The sequence below is a fragment of the Gracilinanus agilis genome, chromosome 3 (genome assembly GCF_016433145.1).
Source record: "Gracilinanus agilis isolate LMUSP501 chromosome 3, AgileGrace, whole genome shotgun sequence".
NCBI classification, from domain to species: Eukaryota; Metazoa; Chordata; class Mammalia; order Didelphimorphia; family Didelphidae; genus Gracilinanus; species Gracilinanus agilis.
Genome location: NC_058132.1, coordinates 56,319,560 through 56,339,140, shown reverse-complemented (window position 1 = coordinate 56,339,140; position 19,581 = coordinate 56,319,560). Strand labels below are relative to the sequence as shown.

At 44.2% G+C, this 19,581-nt stretch overlaps 1 protein-coding gene across 1 annotated transcript; it reads right to left on the bottom strand.

Moving 5' to 3' along the window:
• Positions 1–400: 400 nt before the first annotated feature.
• PLA2G2F (phospholipase A2 group IIF) lies at positions 401–12,439 on the bottom strand. The gene is made up of 5 exons (XM_044671306.1): positions 12,306–12,439; positions 11,427–11,479; positions 5,226–5,370; positions 1,635–1,747; positions 401–612 (listed from the first exon to the last, which is right to left on the bottom strand). Exons 1-5 carry the CDS (start codon positions 12,437–12,439, stop codon positions 401–403), a joined length of 657 nt encoding a protein of 218 aa, XP_044527241.1.
• Between the last annotated feature and the right edge of the window lie 7,142 nt (positions 12,440–19,581).

Here is a 19,581-nt window from a genome sequence, read left to right as displayed (position 1 = left end):
CAGGGGCAGAAGATGCCAAAGGACCATGAGCATGGGCCAAGAAATGGCCAGAGAAAATGGCAGCCAAGATTTTGCCCAATCAACTGAACCTATATAAAATTGACAGGCCTAGGAAGGAATTGAATCTATTCCACTTGTTTTTGACTTTGTCTTGTGGTTTTTGAACCTCAAGGGTCTGTGCCCTGGAGAACCCTCCCAAGGGCCTGGCATAAAGGCTCCCTCTGGGACATCTCTGTGCCTACATTTCTTCCCAGACCCCTGTGGTGAACCCCACTTTATCTTGACATACTCTGTCTCAACTCACAACCCAGAACCAGAGTGCCAGGAAGGCACCAGGACTGAGGATCAGGGCCCTCCCCAGCCCTGGATTTCTCCCTGGAGTCCAGGGGAGGGGGGATAACTAGGTAGGTGGAGGTGGGATCTTAGGGATGTGTCTACATTCAATCTCCACTGGCAGAGGATCATAGATGCTACAGGATGGAGTGTTTCCCGTGCAGAAGATGTTGAAGTAACTGCGGTATTCCTCATTGTACAACTGGTTGTTGAGGCACAAGACAACATTCTTGTCACATTCACAAGTCTGCTTATCACACTCGGTCTCATTCTGTTCACCTGCAGGGGCAAAGGTAATGAACTTGGGGCTGGTACCTAGAGATGCTTAGAGAACCCGAGAATCATAGATGATCAGAGCTGGGAGAGCACTTAGAAATGAGAATGCTGGAGCTGGGCGGTTTTATAGAGATTATCTAGACAGATCCTCCATCTTATGTAAGAAGAAACTGAGTCCCAAGGAAAGAGTTCATTCAGCCAGGAAGTGGTAGAGTAGGTGATTGAACACAGGATCTATTGGTATCTCTTTCCTCCCATCCCCAACCCCTCCAAGAGAATGCCAGCTCTCTGAGGGCAAGGACTGTCCCCTTTTTGTCTCTGCATCCCCAAGACCTTTCCCTTCCCTGGACCACAGCAGATATTTGACAGGTGATTGTGTGGAGCATCTCTCCATCAATACAAATCAGCAGCTCTGTAATTTGGAGTCTCAGGGTGGAGGTTAAGTGACTTGCCCAGGGTATCATAGCCATGAGGAAAAGCAGGATTTGCAACTGGGTTTTCCTGACTCCAAGGCCAGATCTCTATTCCCTAGCCATGATGCTTTGCCTTGACCATAATATGACCTTAAGAACTATTTGTTAACTTATTGTAGATAGACTCCTGAAGAATTTGGGAGATGGATATAGGACAGAGAGGGATGAGTCAGTAAAGTGTCAGTCTTGGAATCAGGAAATCCTGAGTTCAAATCCTATCTCAGATACTTATTATTTCTGTGACTCTGGGCAAGTCTCTTAAATTTGACTGCCTCAATTTCCTCATTTGTAAAATAGAAATAATAGTATCTGCCCCTTCAAGTTGTTGTGAGGAACAAATGAAATAACATTTGTAAAACATTTTACAACTTTCGAAGGACTCTGTCAATGCTACTAGCTATCATCGTCATTGTTTTTCTTCTTCTTCCTTGGACGAGCCTAGGAATTCATGAACATGAGGGAAATCTCAAATCACCAGCCACCATCTTGAATGATCAGGCCAACAGGAGATAATTGCCCCAAGCCCACCCACCAGAGGAGAGCCATACTCACTGCAGGTGATGGTCTGGGTCTCATTGTCAATGGAGAATTTGTATCCATCAACATAGGGGCGGCACCCCTGATCAAACAACTTCTGGTAGCAGCAGTCATGGGCATGGCAGCACCTGGGATGGAGTGGGGTTTGGGAGGCAAGGAGGTAGACAGAAGAACAAGGTGGCTGTGGGCAAGATCTCTTCAGTTCCTACCCACCTTTCTTAGAGTCCCAAGTTCAGAGATTTGGAGCTAGAAGGAACTTCAAGGTCATCAAGTGGTTTCCCAATTTTACAGATAAGGAAACCAAGGCACAAAAGTTAAGTGACTTGCCCAAAGTCATGTAGATAATAAACAGCAGGGCTGGAATGTGAATTCAGGTCCTTTGACTATGGAACCAGTGTTCTTTCTGTTGCTCCATATGGATTCCTGAGCTTTGACAGTTCTTTGAATGGCACAATCCTAAGAGACTATTACTTTCCTCAGAGCCCTTCTGGAAAGTCACCATCATCCATAGGACCCTCCATGAATCCTCCCCTGGCCATGTCAATCAAGGTGATTGTAGCTTCTCTCCTATTTTAAGGCTGAGGAACTGGAGCCCAAAGAGGGGCTGTGACATTTAAATCCTCTTGAACAGTTGAGCATCAATAGCAGGCAATAGGGTAGCCAGGGAATACCATAGTGCATAGAGGGCTGAGCCTAGAGTCAGGAAGATTCATTTTTCTGAGTTCAAATCTGGCCTCAGGCACTTCCTAACCATGTGACCCTGGGCAAGTCACTTAATCATGTTGTCTTCAGTATCCTTATGTGTAAAATGAGCTAGAGAAGGAAATGGCAAACCACTCCAGCGTCTGCCAAGAAAACCCCAAACGAGATACCAAAGAGTCAGACATCACTGAAATCACTCAACAACAAGGAGGAGGAGGCAATGCAAAAACAATGGGGAAAAAAACAGAGGGTCTAGAGTCAGAAGGGCTAGGCTCTGATCCTGCCTCTGATACTATTTGTGAGACCTTGGGCAAGTCATTTGACCTTGGTTTTCTCCTCTGGGAAACGAAAGAGCTGGAGAAGACCAATGATGGACTGTTCCATGTATCATCTGATAGGCGAGGTGGGGCTGGGGGGGAACGGTCCTCCAGGAGCTGATTGAGAGGTATGTGTTCACACACAGCCACGGAGTAAATTTGCTTTGCTTGACATGCTTTTAAAAAAATATATAAGATAAAGGATTTTATTTTGTTTTGTTTTAATGGGGGGAGGTGCAGGATTTGGGAAGAAGAGACTAATAAAATGGATGCAAAAAAAGGAAAAAAGAGTGTCCTTGTAGCACTTTTTTACATACACAGAAGAAAACAGGAGGACAATATCTTGTATTCTTTAAAAGAATGCAGGCTGGAAGTAACCAACTTTCTGTGCCATTCTCCTTTTTGGCTCTTTTGGGTTTGATGGCTTTTGCCATATATAAAACAAGGAAAAATTAAAAGTAGAGGAAAAGGAAAATGTTGGCCTCAGTGGCCTCCAAGGCCCATTCTACTTCTCCATCTGGTATCCCCTGAAATAAGTACCATAAGGATTATTCTGTCCATTTATTTCAAAGAGCATCAAGGCCTATGACTGAACAGAGAAATGAACCCAAGATCAAATCTGCTGCTGCATTCTGCCTCCCACTTGATGTACTTGGACACGGAATGAAGAAGTTCAGGGTTCAAATGCTGCCTCTAGCATCCAGTACAATATTATACGCAGAGTTTGGTTCAGTCTTTTTTCAGGCATGTCCAACTATTCATGACCCCAATTGGGATTTTCTTGGAAAAGATATTGGAGTGGTTTGTCATTTCCTTCTCCAGTTAATTTTTTTACTGCCTATGTTCTATTTTTTTATTTTTTATTTTTAAACATTTTTCCATGTTTCCATGATTCATTTTCTTTCACTCTCCCCTTCCAGAGCCAATGAGCAATTCCACTGGGTTGTACAAATGTTATCACGTGATACCTATTTCCATATTATTCATTTTCGCTATAGAGCGAGCTTTTAAAGCCTAAACCCCAAATCACATCCCCATGTATACACGTGAGAGATGATGTCATATGTTTTGCGTTTGTGTTTCTTTCTCTCGATGTGGATAGCATCCTTTTACACAAGTCCTTTCTGGTTAATTTTTTGCAGATGAGGAAACCAAAGTAAACAGAGTGAAGTAACTTTTTCATTATCACAATATCTAGTGCCTGAGGCTAGATTTGAACTCAGGAAGGCCAGTCTTCCTGACTCCTGGCCTGGTGTTCTATCTCCTGCACCACCCAGCTAGCTGCCCTCTATACAGAACAGGGACCTTTAATAAATGCTTGAATGAATCAATCAATCAATCAAACAAACAAAACTAGATCCTATATTCACATCTCCCTCCTTGTTCAGTGGATTTTCCTCTCCCCACCTTGTCTCAAAATCCTTTAGGGTCCTTTTTGGAAACCCTGACATTCTGTCTTAGAAACAATACTAAGTATTGGCTCCAAGGCAGTACCGTAAGGGCCGGGGAATGGGGGTTAAATGACTTGCCCAGCATCACACAGACAGAAAGTATCAGACTAGACTTGATCTCAGGACCTCCCATCTCCAGGCCTGGCTCTCAATCTCCTGAGCCACCTGGTAGCCCCATAGTATCATTCTTTCTCCACTTCTTCTTGTCCCCAGATCCCCATTCCTCTCCTTAAATATGTGGATTACATCCTGATATAAAACCAAGAGAGGGGAGGTCAGAGTTCAGGCAAGGACCATTTGTAATAGTAACAGTATGACAGAGGAGCCTGGGTTGTATTCAGTTATCAAGACTGTCATCATCTACTCTGTGTACAGAAGAGGTCCTCAGTATAATGACTAAGATAGCCCAGTTGGAGCTTTTGGGACAGGAAAGAGGGAAAGGAGGAAGAAGGTCTAATGGGCCCCATTGGTCTTTTGGAGCCAAGTTAAGAGGTATGGGATGAGAATGAAGGCATGCGAGACAGATGTCCCCAAATAGTTCTGGCAAGTAGAGTAGTCTGTGTTTATTGCCTCCACTGAGGCAAGAGATGAGGAAAAAGAGAAAAAAGAGGGCACTTGGTCTTTATTCTTGGGGAGATCCTACTGTGGGCATGAGGAGTACGGTGGCACAGTCCTTCTTCTCAGGAAAGCTCTAGACTGAGAGGAGAGGCACAATCCCTAGACTCCTGGAGTAGCCAGAGTTGTTCTTGGCTAGGTCACACAGGCCATGGTTTCTGGGTTTTGTCCTGGGCGTGACATGAAAAGCTAGCACGTATAAGGAGACGTGAAATCATTCCATGTGAGGATTCACTGAAAGCAGGGGGTATTTATCCTGAAGAAGGGAAGACTCAAGGAGGAAATGATGGCCATTTCCAAGAATCTAAAAGGTTACCTGGGTTCAAATATGGTCTCAGACACTTTCTGGCCTGTGACCCTGGGCAAGTTACTTAACCCAAATGACCTAACTCCAATTGCTCCACTGTGAGGAGTCTGGTGGCCCCAGTCCAACCATGAGGATAATGAAAAGCTTGACTGCATCCACAGTGTGTGCTGCAGTGGAATGGACCTTGAACCCTTGGGGAGCGGGGGGAACTTACCAGTCCACTTCATCCATGGGCAGACCCCTTCCACCTAGCCCACAGTAGCAGCCATAGCCCACAAAGGAGAGAATGGCACTTCTCCCAGTGATGGTTTCTACCATTGACTTCAGGTTCAGTAGACTTCCATGGACCATGGGAAGGACTGGAAAAGAGGCCAGGGTGTAGGGTATTGATTTATGTTGCTTAAGAGTCCTTTTTTATGATAAGGGAGAAATCAAGGGCTAGAAGGGCACAGGGAGGGAGTCATTGAGAAGTGACAAATTATATAAATAAGAAAAGAGAATCAACAAAACATTTTTTTAAAAGAGAGAAAAAAGATCAGGGCACCCTATGTATCATCTAGCAGCATCACTAGGGCACAGGGATGGGACAGTCAGTGAGTCGGCTGCCTTTCCTCTCCTATTCTGTCTCTTGCGTATCATTGGCTGCCATCTCTAAAGCTCTTTGTTCTCTCCTGGACACATTCTCCTGTCCTGACCCAGATTTTCTGATGTTCTGCTTTCTTTCTCCCAAGAAATCACCTGCACACAAGCCCACATAGGCTAGGCTTCCTGAGGGCAGCAGCAATGGTATTTTTAGAGGTCCGAAGGTGGAGTGAAAAATACAAAACAGGGACATAGACCAACTCAAAATATTTGTATTAAATGCCTATTATGTGTAAGGCTATGGGGAGGGTCTCATAAAATACTGTCTTGAGTTTGCATTGGAAGGGAACCATCCAGGAAACTGCACAGATGTACCTTTCCTCCCCTACAGATTCTGCTCCTCAGGCCCCTGAGATTGACTCCTTCCCTAAGAGGGAGCAAATTTTTAAAGTAGATGGCTGGAGCAAAGTTTTTCCTTGTTTAATAAGGTCTTCTTGCTGTTGGTCTTCTTAGTTCTTAACCCTTAAATATCTGGTCCTGGGGATTTCTTGACTATATTCATAGAATCACAAGTTCTCAGTATCAAAGAGCCCTAGAAGCCAAATAGCCCATCCTGTTCTGGAACAAGTCCTTGAGGAAGGCAGGATAGTGCCCAAAAGCAAGCAAGCAAAGGATTTGAAGTCAAAGCTACCTTTAAATCCTAATTCTGCTACTTACTACCTGTGTAGCTATGGGCAAACCATGGAGTTGGACCTGATGACTTCTTTTTTATCCTTTTAAACCTTTACCTTCTGTCTTGGAATCAATACCAACTATTAGTTCCAAGACAGAAGAGCAGTAGCCAGAGTCTCATATCTAGGAAGTATCGGAACCGAGATTTGAACTCAGAACCTCCTTCTCCAGGCTTGGCTCCCTAGCTCCTGAAACACCTACCTGCCCTAACCTGATAATTTCTGAGGTCCCTTCTAACTTTCAATCTATTGTCCTATGTATCATGCCTTCTGCCTTTCTTTGCATGACCAGTACTTAGCATAGTCCCTAGCATATAATTTTGTTGTTGTTTAGTCATTCTTTAGTTGTGTCTGACTCTTTGTGACCCCATTTGGGGTTTCCTTGGTAGAGACACCAGAGTGGTTTGTCATTTCCTTCTCCAACTGATTTTACAGTTGAAGAAACTGAGGCAAACAAGGTTAAATGACTTGTCCACAGTCACAGAGCTAATAAGTGTCTGAATCCTGATTTGAATTCAGGAAGATGAATCTTTCTGAATCCAAACTTGGAGGTCTATGAACTATGGCACCATCTACCTGTCTCTTTTTCCTTCTACCAGTCCTCATAGAGAAGATTCTTTAGTCTCTTCCCCTTTCTGATCACTTTCTTTTCTCTTTTTTTCCCCCTCCAGTTTCATTCCTCTCTGAGTCTGCTCCTAACTCTCTCTACCTCTTTCTCCACCATTTCTCAGCAGTTTTTTTTAATCCTAGAAGCTGCCTTTGCTACCATGCGCCAGTAGCCTTATCACCCTGGAAGATCCCTCCACCCCAAGACCCTTTCTTCTAATTGGTCATTTCCTCCTGGAACCTCCATTTTAGGGAAGGACCCTCCCAGTCCAGCTCTGTTCACTCCTTCATAATATTCTATGTAGCCTGACCAGAGGGGAAGACAGCTACATACTTCCTACGTAGCTATGGACAGCCTTTTCCTCCCTCTTGGAAACCCCAACTCCAGACTTACTTGAAACTCCTTCAACCTAGTTTGGTCAGTCAATCAATAAGGATGGGAGACATAAGCAAAAGCATGTAGTCCCTGCTGTCAAGAAGCTCCTAGTTTAATGAACAGGTGAATAACTAGATTCTTCTCTGACCACTGGTTCCCCCCAGCCCCAGCCTTACCCCCGTGCCTACTTCTAGCCTTCTTTCTCAGTTCTATCTACCTCTATTCTCCTAGTTCTAGCTAATAGCAATCATAAGAATTACTCTATTAACGATATACTTACATATGTCCACTGAATCTTGAGTAATGCAGGAAGTAATATATTATTAGTAGAAAACATTTATGGCATAATTTATATCATACTTTAAGATTTGTGACATACTTTACAAATATTATCTCCTTTAATCCTCAAAACATCTCTGGAGATAGGTGTGATTAACATTCTCATTTTACAGTTGAGGAAACTGAGATAGCCAGAGGATAAGCGACTCGCCCCAGGGTCACAGAGATAGTAAGTATCTGAGGCTGGATTTGAATTCACATCTTCCTGACTCCAGGTCCAAAGCTCTGTCCACCAGGACTCTTAGCTGTTCTTCCTGCACTTCTGACCTTCTGCACTGGTGAAACACCACCTGACTCACTCCTTGATTACGCAAAAACAGGCTGGCCTGTTGGAATAGCCTCCCCGTTGATCTCCAGTCTTCCCTTGCTGATCCATTCTTTTCATAGCTGCTAAAACCATCTACCTAAGACTTTTTTGGCCAAGTTATCCCCCCCATTCAAAAACTTCTGGTGGCTCCCTATTGAGGAAAAAGTACAAAGGCCTTAGTCTAGCCTTTAAATACCTCCTACATATACCTCCAACTCAGGTTTCTAAGGTCTTTTTCACATTATTCCCTTTCATCTATTCTCTAACCATCCAAATTCACCCACTAGCCATTTCCTAGTCCCATAGAATGGAATCTCCTTGAGGGCAGGGATTGTTTTGTTTTTGTTTCTGTGTCTCTGGGTCCAAATACAGTGCCTGACACATATTCAATGGTTAACAGATTCTCCCTTAAGTGAATTGAATTACATTTAACCTTCTGAAATCATTCAGGAGTCACTTAAGCCATTGCCTTAATTGGGAGGCACACCATCTTCTTCTCTGCCTTTCCCACTTCTTCCCTTCCCTCAAGATCCAGCTAAAGGGTCACCTTCTGCCCGGAGCCCCCCATGACCTCTGCCCCTCCACCATAGTTCTTTCTCCCTTGCCAAATCTCACTAGAACGCTTAGTCTGCAATCTGGTCCAGCCCAACAAGCATTCATTATTGTCAGTGTTCAGTCACGTCTGACTCTTCGTAACCTCATGAATCTCGATACACCAAGTGCTATCTGTGGGGCTTTCTTGGCAAAGATACCGAAGTGGTTTTCCATTTCCTTCTCCGGCAGATTAAGACAGACAGAAGTGAAGTGACTTGCCCAGGGTCATATGTCTAGTAAGTGTCTGAAGCTGGATTTAAACTCAAGGTCTGGTGCTGTATCCACTGAGCCATCCAGCTGCCTCCACACCTGCTATGTCAGTGCCAAGTCCTGGGGTTTCAAAACCACACCAAAAGCATGCCCTGCCCTCAAAGAGTTTCATACAACTGGATGAGACATTAGGTAACCTAGATAAGAAAATACGTGTTCCTTTAAGAGGGAAGGAGTGAGCCCTACTTCATTTTTCCTTTGATCACCCTGATTACATTGTGTCCCTCAGCCAGCACAACAGAAGCATCCAGAAGGCAGTGTTCCATTCATGCAGACATCAGGCACTTAATAAATATTTGCTGAATTAAATTGGAATCACAGACTCTCAGGGCTGGATGAAAACTGAGAAATCACCTTGTCTAAGTTTTTTCAAGGACGGAACGGAGGCCCTGAGAGGTAAACAAAGGAACCAGGAGTCAACCTTAAAAGTTTGTGGTATTTAGAGCTGGAAGGGTCCCTGGAGACTCCTCCATGATAGGTATGAGGAACCCTAAAAATTCAATACCTTGCCTGCAGATAGAGAAAGAATAAAAGAATAGAATCAAGACTCAAATTCAGATCTTCTTAGCTAATACCAATGCTCTCTCTTTAAAATAAACAAATAAACAACACAACCTTATGTACCACATCCCCATTCCAGTCCCCTTTCCAGGAACTTTCTTATAACAAAGAAAAACAGTTAAGGACAAAGAACACAACTGACTCTGATGATGTATGCAACATTCTGCCAAGAAAGCTCCCACCTCTCAACTGACCCAAAAGGAGATTCACTTCATTATCATTCTCTAGCATCATTATGGGCCAAAATCAATGTCCAGGGGGCAGCTGGGTGGCTCAGTGGATTGAGAGCCAGGCCTAGAGACGGGAGGTCCTAGGTTCAAATCTGGCCTCAGACACTTCCCAGCTGTGTGACCCTGGGCAAGTCACTTAACCCCCATTGCCTAGTCCTTATAATTCTTCTGCCTTGCAAGGCAGAAGAGTGGTAAGGGCTAGGCACCAAGACAGAAGGTAAGAGTTTAAAAAAAAAAAATCAATGTCCATTCTAGAAGGCCACACGGCTTCTCATCCTCTGATGTTGTCAACACCCTTTCAGCTAAATTTACTTTAGCTTAAATATTTCAGTGAGACCTCACAGGCAACCATGCTTGTAGGTAAGGGGAAATTTACACACACACACACACACACACACACACACACACACACACACACACACACACACTCTGAATAATGCAGGAAGCAGCAAAGTATTAATGAAAAGCATGTACTCTATAGTCAGAGAACCTGGGTTCAAATCCTGCCTCTATTACTACCCATGAGAACTTGGGCAAATCATTGGCCTCTCCTAGTTTTTTCTTCTTCCTCTGTAAAATGAAAGTCCTGGTCTGACATGATTCCTAAATTCTCTTCCCACTCTATACCTATGAACAGTATAAAACCAACAATTTAGAGACCATTGGCAAAACAATAGATTTTGGGCCCCATTCTCCCTCCCAGACAGGCAGCCTAAGGACTACGTTGGTTCTCCCAAACCCAGAGTACCTAGAGGACAGCCTCCAGAATGTTCCACAGATCATCAGTGGAGGATTTATGGAAAGTCCTAGGCACAGATCTCATAGGATGAGAAGGCTAGGCGGGCCAGGAGCTGAATGGGAGAAGGAAATAGCCCCACCTAAGAGCTCACAGATTGCCCAAAGTATTGCGTCTTCCTCAGTCTTGCTTCTGCACTTTCCTCTGTTGCACAATCTCTCAGACACCACCTCAGAAATAGAAAGCTAGAAGGAATCTTGGAAGCCATCTAGTTTAACCCTCTCATTTTACAGATGAGGAAACTGAGGCCCAGAGAAGTTGCGTTTTTTTTTAACCCTTACCTTCTGTCTTGGAGCCAATACTGTGTATTGGTTCTAAGGCAGAAGAGAGGTAAGGGCTGGGCAATGGGGGTGAAGTGACTTGCCCAGGGTCATACAGCTAGGAAGTGTCTAAGGCCATATTTGAACCCAGAACCTCCTGTCTCTCAATCTACTGAGCCACCTAACTGCCCCCTGAGAGGTTAATAAGTAGCAGAGATGAGATTTGAACCTAGGGTCCCCTGACTGGAAGCAGTTCTCTCTTCCAAGGTTCTGTACTACGCCCCACCCAGTCCCAAGGCCCACGACCAACTTTTCTAGCCTGAGCGTGTTCTCGCCATCTAACCACCGACTCCTACATAGAAGACACAAAGCGCTTGTGCTAGGGTGACTTTGGGCGTATCATCCCCTCTTCTCTCTTTCCTCCTCTCCTTCCTCAGAAGCTTCTTCCTGTTCTGCCCCCAACCTCTGCCCGTGCTCTGCTGGGGCCCTTGCTCGGTCCTCAGCGACTTGCATGGGGATGGGAGACGCACTATAAATATCACCTTTTTAATGAGGCTTGCTTAACTCTGGGGCCCCGGCAGGCTCGGGGCTCATAAATGCCAGCTGATGGCTCCCTGGCGTTTGTACACAGGCAGTGTGGGGTTAAACAAGCCTGGAAGGAAGGAGGAAGCACCTGAGGACAAACCAGAGAGGCCAGAGAAGTTTGGGAGCGGGGAGGGGGCACTGCCAGGAGACCCCCCAGCAAGGAGTCCCTTTTACTCACCGCTGCCTGCTAGAATGGTGATTGTGAATAACTTCCTGATGCCTGGGATGGACCTGAGAGAGAAACCAACATCCCCCATCAGATTCCCTTCCTTCTCCCTTCGTGCCACATGCCTGGGCCTGCTACAACCTGTTGAGCCCTGGTTTGAGGTTCCCATAAATACCTGTTAGATGTGGCTTCCCTGCTTCCCTCCCCTCAGCCCCCACCGATGTCTGTTATTAATGCCCAGCATCAGGAAGAGGGTGCCAAACACCCCAACCCTTTCATTGTCTCCCCTCAAGGCAGAGGGGATCTGTTACCCCCTTGCTGTGAGGCTCTGGCCTGGGATGATCAGAGCAATAATTGAGGGAGGGAGCTCTAGGCAATGATATAGAGGAATCAGAAAATATGACAATTTAAAATTTTAAATCATGGGGTTCATAGTTGGCACAGAGATGTAAGGGGGTGCCAGGCCAATCCCTTCATGATACAAAGGAGGAAATGGAGGCCCATATTATAGAAGGACTCAGCCAAGGTCATATAACTATGAAAGGGCAGAGCCTGAGGATTCTGACTCCAAATCTGGGAATATTGAGTGGGGGGGCTTAACATAAAATGCCAGATAGGAGTCAGGAGACCTGAGATTTAGTCCCAGCTCTGCGAAAGCCTTGCTTTTTTATCTTAACCTTCAAGGACTTGGTTTTCCCATCTGTAAAATCAAAATGGTGGGAGTAGTATTGAATGAGATGATCTCCAAACATCTCTAGGGTCTGGGGAATTTATTAGACTAGGATATGGGGAACCAGAACCCCCTTCTCAATAACTGGGAAAAGTCCACCCTACTGCTTTAAGGATGCCCATAAGATTACATCTCCTCTCCCTTAAAAGCCTGGCACTTACCTGGTGGCATTCCAAAGAGAGGTAGCCCTGGGGAAGGATATCCCAGTCTGCTCTACTGCCATCTTCCAAGATAGGAGTCTAACCAGCCCCTTCTTCCTGAACTCTTTGGGGTTGGCCCGAGCCCCATCTTCCATCTTCTGAGGTCTGGGGGGCCAACAACATAGGGTTTGCTCTGTCCACAATGCACAGGGAAGGGTCAAGGGAACAGGCCCCAGCTTCACTCTACCTCTCACGCTGGTGAGAGGCAGCCCTAGAACAATGACCCAGTGCCCAAAGGAAGAGGGTGACACATGCTCCAGACAAGAGGCCCTGCCCCCTTCTCCTCTCAGGGAAGGAGAAGCACCACCCACACCTGGCTAGGGAATCCCCACCCACATCTGGCTAAGTGATGGCACCCGTCTAGCAGATACGTACTCCCCCACATCTGGCCAGGTCGGACACCCTCTGAAGTCAGTGGGGTTAGGGGTTCATAGCTCCAGAACTGGACCAGATCCCAGGAGCCTTTGAGTCCACCGTATTCCCCAGGAAGTTTGATAGGCATAGGAATTGGGGTACCAGAAGGGACCAGTGTTGTTTGCCCCCTTGGGCAGTGGCTCTGAGTCTCTGCCCATTCTGATCTGTCTCCAGGCTCCACAGGGATAGATCTAGGCCTGAGCATTCCACATCTATCCTGGCATCTGGCAGCATCTTGGGGCACATCTAGTGGGAGAAGCAACAAAGTTGGGATTTTATCAGACCCAAAAGGCTCTGGGGCTGGAAGGAACTTTAGAAACCATCCGGTCCAAAACCTCCATTTTACAAAAGGAGAAACTGAGTCTTTGAAAGGGGAACCAACCCATGACTAGCCAATAGAACAAGCAGACCAAGTTTCTTGTCAATTCAATTAAACACCGATGGAGCACGTATTTATGCAACGTCTTGTTGCTAGATATCTCCAAGACTGAATATAAACTCATCTTTGGCATTTAATGCTTTTACGATGTTTCCTGCCTGCATAAGCTCTCCTCCCCTCTATGAATGCTCTGATCTAGCCCTGCTGGTCCCTATATTCCATCTCTCTTTGTGTGGGCTGCTCCCCATTCCTGGAATGTTCTCCCTTCTCACCTCTGCCTCCTGGCTTCCCTCCGTAATTGCGGCGAGACAAGAAGCATTTCTCAAGTGCTCGTGTTTCATAAACTCAAGGATCCCAACTACGAGGACGAGGAGGATCCGACCTACTTGGCAAGACAAGAAAGTAGTCTGACAGAAACTAGCTGTAGACGAATATCTCATGCCATTTATCAAGATAAGCTCAAAATGAGTTCACGATTAAGACATATAGGGCGATGTCACAAGCAAGTTAGTGGAGCACGCAAGAAAGGCACCAGGCAGAGCTGTGGATAGGGAAAGAGTTTGTGACTAAACGAGAGCCAGAGAGCTTTCCAGGCAGTAACCTGGATCATTTGGATTCCATAAAATTAAAAAGTTTTTTGTAGGTCTTGATCAATGACACATGTAAAACCCAGTGGAACTGAGCACTGGCTACAGGAGGGGAGTGGGAGGAGGGGAGGGAAAGAACATGAATCATGGAACCATGGGAAATTTTTCTTAACTAATTAATTAAATAAATTTTTTAAAAAAAGGTTTTTTGAATAAGCCCTAATTCTGTGCCAGGCACTGTGCAAAAGGCTGAAAAAAGAGAGAAAATAAGCAAAAACCAATCCCCACCTTTAAGGAGTTTAGGGGAAGACAATGTGTATATAGATAGGCACAAATAAGATCTTTTCAAAGCAGGTAGAAGGAATGCTGGAGGGACAGGGAAGGCCTCCTGTAGAAAGTAGGATTCAAGCTGAGTTTGCTTTTGTTAACCTATATCTTCTGAATTAATGTTATTCCTTTTCATTTTTTTAAACCCTCACCTTCCATCTTAGAATCAATACTGTGTATTGGCTCCAAGGCAGAAGAGTGGTAAGGATAGGCAATGGGGGGGTCAAGTGACTTGCCCAGGGTCACACAGCTAGGAAGTGTCTGGGTTCAGATTTGAACCCAGGACTTCCCATCTCTAGGCCTGGCTCTCAATCCACTGAGCCACCCAGTTGCCCCCCTTAGTACCAATTTTAAGACAGAAGAGTGGCAAGTCCTAGGCAATCCGGGTTGTGACGTGCCCAGAGCCATACAGCTAGAAAGTGTTTGAGGCAAGATTTGAACCTAGGGTTGTCCCAACTCCAGGCCTGGTGTTCTATCCATTGTGCTACCCAGTTACCTCTTGAGCTGAGCATTGAAGGAAACCAGGCAAACAGAGCCAGTGGTGAGAAGGGAGGGAAAGCATTCCAGGCTTTTTAATGACTCTGACTTCCCTCAAGTCTTAGCCCTAATCCATTCTTTTCTAAAAGGCCTTTCCCAATCTATCCAGCTATTTGTTCATTCCCTTCTGAATCATTGAGTAATTCCAGTGGTGTTCAACTCTTTATGACCCCATTTGGGGTTTTCTTGGCAAAGATACTGGAGTGATTTGCCAATTCCTTTACCACAACATTTGACAGATGAGGAAACTGAGGCAAACAAGGTTAAGTGATTTGCTCAGGGCCACACATCTAGTAAGAGTCTGAGGCCAGATTTGAACTCGGGCATCTACCTGACTCCAGGCTGGGGACTCTAGTCACTATGGTGCTACCTTGCTGAAATCATTTCCCATCTAGCATGCATACAGCTTGCATGTACCTGTTTATTCATATATTGCCTCTCTTTCCAATTAGAATATAAACTCCTTGAGGACAGGGCCAGTGTTGCAGCCTTTACAGTGTCACTGAGGCACAGTCCAGTGCCTGGCACACAGTAAGTGCTTAATCGATGTTTTTTGCTTACTTGGTTGATTGTTTGGTGTTCTTTACCCAGAGTACATAAATTCTAAAAATCGATTTTTGCATTTCAGCATAACTGGTCTCCTTTGTAATCTTGTGTATTTTATTTTCTGCATTTAAAACCATTCTTCTAAGAAGGAGTCTCTAGGCTTCCAGAGACTTGATTGCCAACGAGAGGGTTCCATGACTAACACGCAGGTGAAGAACCTCTGGTCAAGTGGCAAGTATCCCTGGAGACAGAGGATGCCTAGGTTTAAATCCCACCTTTGACACTTACAGATGGGTGACCAGACCCATCTCCCTTTTCAGTCCCAGTCTTCTAGTCTGTAAAATAGAAATAATAATAATAATAATAATAATTCTCATTGCATCTTCCTTGCAGGATCAAATGTTAATTGGAATCCATTGTATAGATGCCAACTATGATTCAAAATGGATGAAACATAGTCCCTGCTCCCAAATAGCTCAGATTCTCATGTGGGAGGAATAAGACATATGATTCAAGGCTGAGTGTTACTAACTATATATAGTATTTAAGCATTAGGGTATTGCTGGGGGGTCACAAATGGGGAAGAACCTGGAGACTATCATATAAAGATCAGCTGAAGGAATTAGGAATATTTAGCTCCGAAGAAGGAAGATTAAGGCAATGGGGCAGTTCTTTTTTTTTTTTAACATTTAATAATAATGGGGGCAGTTCTAATAGTTCTCTTCAAGTATTCTACCTCGCCTTTTTTTTTCTTTTTCTTTTTTTTTTTTAAACCCTTGTACTTCGGTGTATTGTCTCATAGGTGGAAGATTGGTAAGGGTAGGCAATGGGGGTCAAGTGACTTGCCCAGGGTCACACAGCTGGGAAGTGGCTGAGGCCGGGTTTGAACCTAGGACCTCCTGTCTCTAGGCCTGACCCTCACTCCACTGAGCTACCCAGCTGCCCCTCGCCTTTTTTTTAAAATAACCCTTACCTTCAGTCTTAGAATCAATACTACATGTTGGTTCTAAGGTAGAAGACTCCTGAGGGCTAGGAAATAGGGTTTAAGCAACTTGCCCAGGGTCACACAGCTTGGAAAGTGACTAAAGTCAGATTTAAAGCCAGGACCTTCTATCTCCAAGCCTGGCTCCAGTCCATCTGATCTGGCATCTGTTCTCCGGATTGGCTGTTTCAGAACTATACTTCCCATTACTCTACCTTATGAAGAGGAACCCCAGATCCACAGTTCAATCGGGTATAATGCAAAAGTATTTTTATACGAGTCCCCTGATTCCTCCACAGTTCTATATCAACAATAATTTACAATGTCCAGAAAGGTCCTATTCAAGTTAACTGCTGGCAAACACTGTATTTAAGTATAAAGAGGCAAATCTAGATTGAAAGTCTTAAAAACTTCTCAACCGTTAGAGCCCTTAGACTGAGATGAGTGCTATCTATTCCATGTTGTTGTTTTCTCCCACACTTCCCACCCCAGGTTGTCCTCAGATAGGAACAGGAAGACTGGCTGACTTTTATCCTTGGATTATGGCCAATGGGGAGGTATCCCATCTAGCTGTTGGAGAGGATCATCTTGGGTCATTAGACTTCTGAGTCTAAGAGCTCTAATAAGTGAAAAAATTTTCCTGGATTCAAATCTAAATTATTCTCCTTACAATTTTCATCCACTGATCTCAATTGTGCACTCAGGGGCCAAACAGAACAATTTTAATCTCTCTTCCACACAACAGTTCTTAAAATGCTTGAAGTAAAAGCTAAGGGGAATTTGGGTTCCATCTTCCACTTCCCATGTCTTAGAATAGATTTTTAACAAAGTATTGGGGGCAGCTGGGTAGCTCAGTGGAGTGAGAGTCAGGCCTAGAGACGGGAGGTCCTAGGTTCAAACCCGGCCTCAGCCACTTCCCAGCTGTGTGACCCTGGGCAAGTCACTTGACCCCCATTGCCCACCCTTGCCACTCTTCCACCTATGAGACAATACACCGAAAGTACAAGGGTTTAAAAAACAAAACAAACAAACAAAAAAAAAGTATTAACTCCCAGTTACTCCATAACAAAATGGGAAGACCTCTGAAACAACCAGAAGAGGAAAGACAATTTCCTGAACTGGATATTGCCCATGTCCCCAAGAAACCCTAATCCTGAGGTCCTCAGTTTGACAGTTCAGCAGTTAGTCCAGTCCAGGAGAGTGCAATGGAAGTCTCTTCTACCTAGAGGAATCACTCTTGGTGGGATGGAGAAGATGTCTCTCCATCAGCCATGATATTGCTACTTGCCCAGGAGATAACCACCTAGCTGCCCTCTCTTCAAGTATCCCAAAGGCAATCACCTGGAACAAGGATCAGACATTCTCTTTGGTCCTGTAGGGCAAGACCGTAGCAATGGGCCGGAGTTATAGAGGGAAAATTGAAGCTTGGTTTGGGTGGAAGAGGGACAGTGCCTTACAATTAGAGCTGTCCAAAAGGGAAATGAATTGCTTTGGGGGGAAACTAGGTCCCTATCATCGGAGATCTTCATTTAGTCAAGGATCAGATAGAAGAAATGTTGTTCAGGAATAAAGTGGATTAGATGCCCTCTGAAGCCACTCTCCGTTCTGAATTTCTAAGATCGTTACTATGTGATTATTAATCATGCCATATAATTTACATTTATATACAATGTAATACATATGAATATATTACTAGACGAATCAGAGGTGACCCGCTATGATCAGAGATTGATAGTGACCAACAGAGGTCCAGAGCTAGCTAGAAGGAACATTAGAGGCCTTCTAGCCCAGTTTCTCAATTTACAGATGAGGAGGAAGGGCTCAGAGAGATTAAATCTTCTGAGCAAGAATGTGTGACAGTGCACCAGGACCTGAGAATGGACTCCGGCCTGTTGGGTGAGTCTAGATCTAGGATGTGAAGAGATCTCAAGGGCCATGCATTAACCACAGGGTCAATCCTGAAAGAAAGCTTAGAGGTGACTTAGTTCTCACCACCCCCTTATTTTTTTTTTACAACCCTTACTTTCTGTTGTGGTAACAGCTCTTAAGACAGAAGGGCAAGGACTAGGCAAATGAGGTTAAGTGACTTGCCCAAGATCACACAGCTAGGAAGTGTCTGAGCCCAGAGTTGAATCCTGGTCCTTCTTACTCCAGGCCTGGTTCTCTATCTGCAGAGCCACCTAGCTGCTTCTAACTACCTACCCCACCTCAATTTTATAGATGAGGGAACTGAGGCTCAGAGAGATGGTATGACTTATATAAGGTCACACTGAGAGTAAATATTTAAGGTAAGATTTGAACCCAGGTCATCTGACCTAGAGCTGGTGTTTTTTCTGCTATTATTACACTGCATCCCTATGTCTCTTACTACCTGAGTGACTTTGAATAAATTCTTTCCTTTCTGTGGGTCTCTCCTTCTTCATCTGTAAAATGTGGGGGCTTAGACTAAATGGCTTTGGAGGTGCATCTGGTTCTAAATTTGTGGTCTTGTGAGGCAGCTGGTTGGTGCAATAGATAGAACAAAGGGCCTGGAGTCAAATCCTGTCTTAGACACTTATTAGCTGTGTGACCTTGGGCAAGTCACTTACACTCTATTTGCCTCGGTTTCCTCAACTATAAAATAGGGATAATAGATAGCACCTAAATTAATTTACTTACTCAGTGTCATAACAATCAAACTACCAAAAAACAATTTTATAGAACTAGAAAAAGTAATAACAAATTCATCTGGAAGAACAAAAGATCAAGAACATCAAGGGAATTAATTTTAAAAAATGTGAAGGATGGTATCCTAGCAGTACCAGATCTCAAACTGTTCAATAAAGCAGTAATTAACCAAAATCATCTGGTACTGGCTAAGAAATCAAAGGGTGGATCAATGGAATAGACTAAGGGTAAACAACCTCAGCAGTCTAGTGTTTGATAAACCCAAAGATGCCAGCTTTGGGGATAAGAACTCACTATTTGACAAAAACTGCAGGGAAAACAGGAAAATGGTATGGCAAAAACCATGATAAGGTCAAAATGGATATGTGATTTATACATAAAGGGTGATATTATAAGTAAATTAGAGGAACATAGAATAGTTTACCTGTCACATCTATGGAGAAGGAAAGAATGTATGACCAAGCAAGAGATAGAGAATATTACAAGATATAAAAATGAATAATTTTGACTATATTCAATAAATAAAACCAATGTAACCAAAATTAGAAAGGAAACAACAAATTGGAAAAACATTTTTAATAACAAATTTCTCTGATAAAGGTCTCATTTCTCAAATATATAGAGAACTAAGTCAAATTTATGAGACTACAAGTCATTCTCCAATTGCCAAATGGTCAAAAGATATGGATAGACAGTTTTCAGATGAAGAAATCAAAGCTATCAATAATCATATAAAAATGTTTAAATCCATCTTGATTAGAGAAATGTAAATGAAAACAACGCTGAAGTACCAACTCA

Coding starts and splice junctions, on each gene's coding strand:
- PLA2G2F (XM_044671306.1), bottom strand. CDS start 12,439: ATGGAAGATGGGGCTCGGGCCAACCCCAAAGAGTTCAGGAAGAAGGGG. Junction 5,371..11,426: donor CACCATTCTAGCAGGCAGCG/GTGAGTAAAAGG, acceptor CCTCTTTTCCAG/TCCTTCCCATGGTCCATGGA. Junction 1,748..5,225: donor CCCATGGATGAAGTGGACTG/GTAAGTTCCCCC, acceptor ACTCCATCCCAG/GTGCTGCCATGCCCATGACT.